General features: G+C 37.1%; 1 protein-coding gene across 1 annotated transcript; it reads right to left on the bottom strand.

Moving 5' to 3' along the window:
• Positions 1-382: 382 nt before the first annotated feature.
• LOC121759903 (NADH dehydrogenase [ubiquinone] 1 beta subcomplex subunit 10-B-like) lies at positions 383-2,025 on the bottom strand. The gene is made up of 3 exons (XM_042155476.1): positions 1,669-2,025; positions 1,518-1,587; positions 383-639 (listed from the first exon to the last, which is right to left on the bottom strand). The coding sequence occupies exons 1-2, from the start codon at positions 1,955-1,957 to the stop codon at positions 1,559-1,561; spliced, it is 318 nt and encodes a 105-aa protein (XP_042011410.1). The 5' UTR covers positions 1,958-2,025; the 3' UTR covers positions 383-639; positions 1,518-1,558.
• Between the last annotated feature and the right edge of the window lie 339 nt (positions 2,026-2,364).

Genomic DNA, 2,364 nt, shown 5'->3' with positions numbered 1-2,364 from the left:
TACTCATAAATAGTTGTGAATCTCTTGGGATCATGTAAATCGACTCTCTGTTATTCTGTTGATGAAATTATTGTTGGAGATTTTGTACAAAATTGGTTCATATGCCTGGCACAAACCCAGTAGAGCCACAAATGTTTCATATCTAAAATCCACAAAGCTTAATATCAGAACTATAGATAATGATTGATATCCGACCAGTATAAATTAGTGCATTATGCAAATATCATTCTTTATGACATCAAATTTTGGCATTTCCTAGTCTGCAGAGTTGAACTTGAAAGATGATTTGTGTCTCAAGTCTCAACTACAGTGAAATTAAAAACTAACTTAGCAAGCATCAAATGTAAATGAAACACAATCACCATCTTTTAAGACAATAAAGTAATCAAAATCAAAGAGAAGAGCTTATGGCATTATTTTGCTATTGATTGTTGGTAAAATCTCTCATCACTTCCACGATACAGAAAGTTGCAAGAGAAAAGAAGTTAGCCACCTGGGCCTCAATGTTTGGATTAAACAAAAGACATACAATTGACTGTAACAGTCTAGCTGGAGGAAAGGTTAATAACCCAATGAACACACCTGATCGACATACAAACATATCTCACATATATCATCTTGCTGGATAAACATGATTACCTGCAGGGACGAAAATCAGAATAAGTGAACAAATATCTTCATATTGATAAACTAGGTTACAATAACAAGCAGGATCACTTTCATCTACATGTAGAAAGAGAAACTGTTTCTTGGTGACATTTTGTTTGTTCATGCTACCCCACATGTAATCCATGAGCATCAGTGACAGTGAGTGGATACATTTTGTGTTTAGTCTTTTATTTCTTCTACAACACCTTACAAAGTTTAATACTATTATTTAGAACAAAGCATTGTGATGCTCGAACAGAGCTTTTCTTCCAAATATACTACGTACCTATATGGCTATATCTAATTTGCTCACACCCACACTTTTCAAAACCAACTACGGCTTAGCATTTAACAGCAGCTACAAGTTATTCAAAAAGGTGTCTGTAGACACCCATCACCATGTTCTGAGTCTCCGAAATCAGCTGGAAAAAATCCAGCAAACATTTTTAGGCAAAACATTTAAGGTTTGCTTCGTACTTTTCTTCCTTTCTTAAACCGCAATCATTTTATATATACAGTTCAGAACCTCAAAATAGAGACTGAAACAACAGTTTCAAAGAGAAAATAAAACATTAAGTAGTATTTAACTAGAAGTGAATCTCAAGCTTAAGTTAAGGGTTTGTCTCGACCATTCAATGCACCTCCATGAAACTTAATCTAAATAACCTTCACAAGCAATTCTGTGAAGTATCTACGTTTAAAATGCAGTACTTGCATAGCATATGAATTTTTCAATGGCATAACAAGCAAGAACCCTAATCTCAGTCCAGAGCTTAATCCAGCTAGTTTCAAAGAACTACTAAAATTTAATCTCAATCACGAAAACTAAAGGGGATAATAAAGAACTAGTAATTTACAGAAGATCTCACATTATTCAAATCGGAGACTCTCGAGTCCATCCACCGTCAATTCAATCGGCAGTCGCCTCCACCTTCGGACCTAGGCAACCAAAAATTCAAACAGAATTAACCTCACCAAACACACCAGCAAAAACGAAATCAATCGAAAAAATCAGCAAACCGTGGAAGACGTGGGGGCGGTGGTCCTTGCCCCAACCGATTCCGCGGGTAGATTCGAGATACTGGTGGACGAGGTGGCGGCATTTCTGGAGATGATTGATGCCTTCGACTCGGTAGCACCATTTGACCTTCTCTCTCAGGATCTTAGCCTTCTCGATGTCGATCCACTTCTCCCTGACGAGATACTCCCTCATCTCCAGCATCGCCACCGGGTCCTTGTAGGGGTTCTCCGGGTCGAAGTCGTCCGGCGGCCCGTCGTGCACCAGCGTCGCCCCCTTCTTCCGCCCCATTTTTCTGACCTAGGGTTGATAATTGGGATCGATTTCAATGGAGTGAAGACTGAAAATTGAATCAACTGTTTGGAATTAGATACAGACATACCGAATCCATATAATGGGCTTATGTGAACGAATCCATAGCCCATTTTTTTTATAATGGGTGATAACTAAATGGGCTTTTCGATGAAGCCCATTTGTGTTTTCTAGATGGCCCATTTGATACGATATAATGTCATGTCAGTTTATTATTGACTGGGAGTCCAAGATTTAAGTATATCCCAATTGCGAAAAAAACTAATGTTATTTTGCTAAATTTTGCAATTTTAAGAAATAACTAATTATATTATAACTTTGACATTATAATACAACTGAGAAAGATGATAGTAATTGACAAAGGAGTAAAATAAATAAATAATGTT

Source organism: Salvia splendens, chromosome 13 (genome assembly GCF_004379255.2).
Source record: "Salvia splendens isolate huo1 chromosome 13, SspV2, whole genome shotgun sequence".
In the NCBI taxonomy this organism is placed as follows: domain Eukaryota; kingdom Viridiplantae; phylum Streptophyta; class Magnoliopsida; order Lamiales; family Lamiaceae; genus Salvia; species Salvia splendens.
Note: the sequence above shows the minus strand (reverse complement) of the source record. Positions and strands in the feature narration are given on the sequence as shown.

Coding starts and splice junctions, on each gene's coding strand:
- LOC121759903 (XM_042155476.1), bottom strand. CDS start 1,957: ATGGGGCGGAAGAAGGGGGCGACGCTGGTGCACGACGGGCCGCCGGAC. Junction 1,588..1,668: donor CCGCCCCCACGTCTTCCACG/GTTTGCTGATTT, acceptor TTGGTTGCCTAG/GTCCGAAGGTGGAGGCGACT.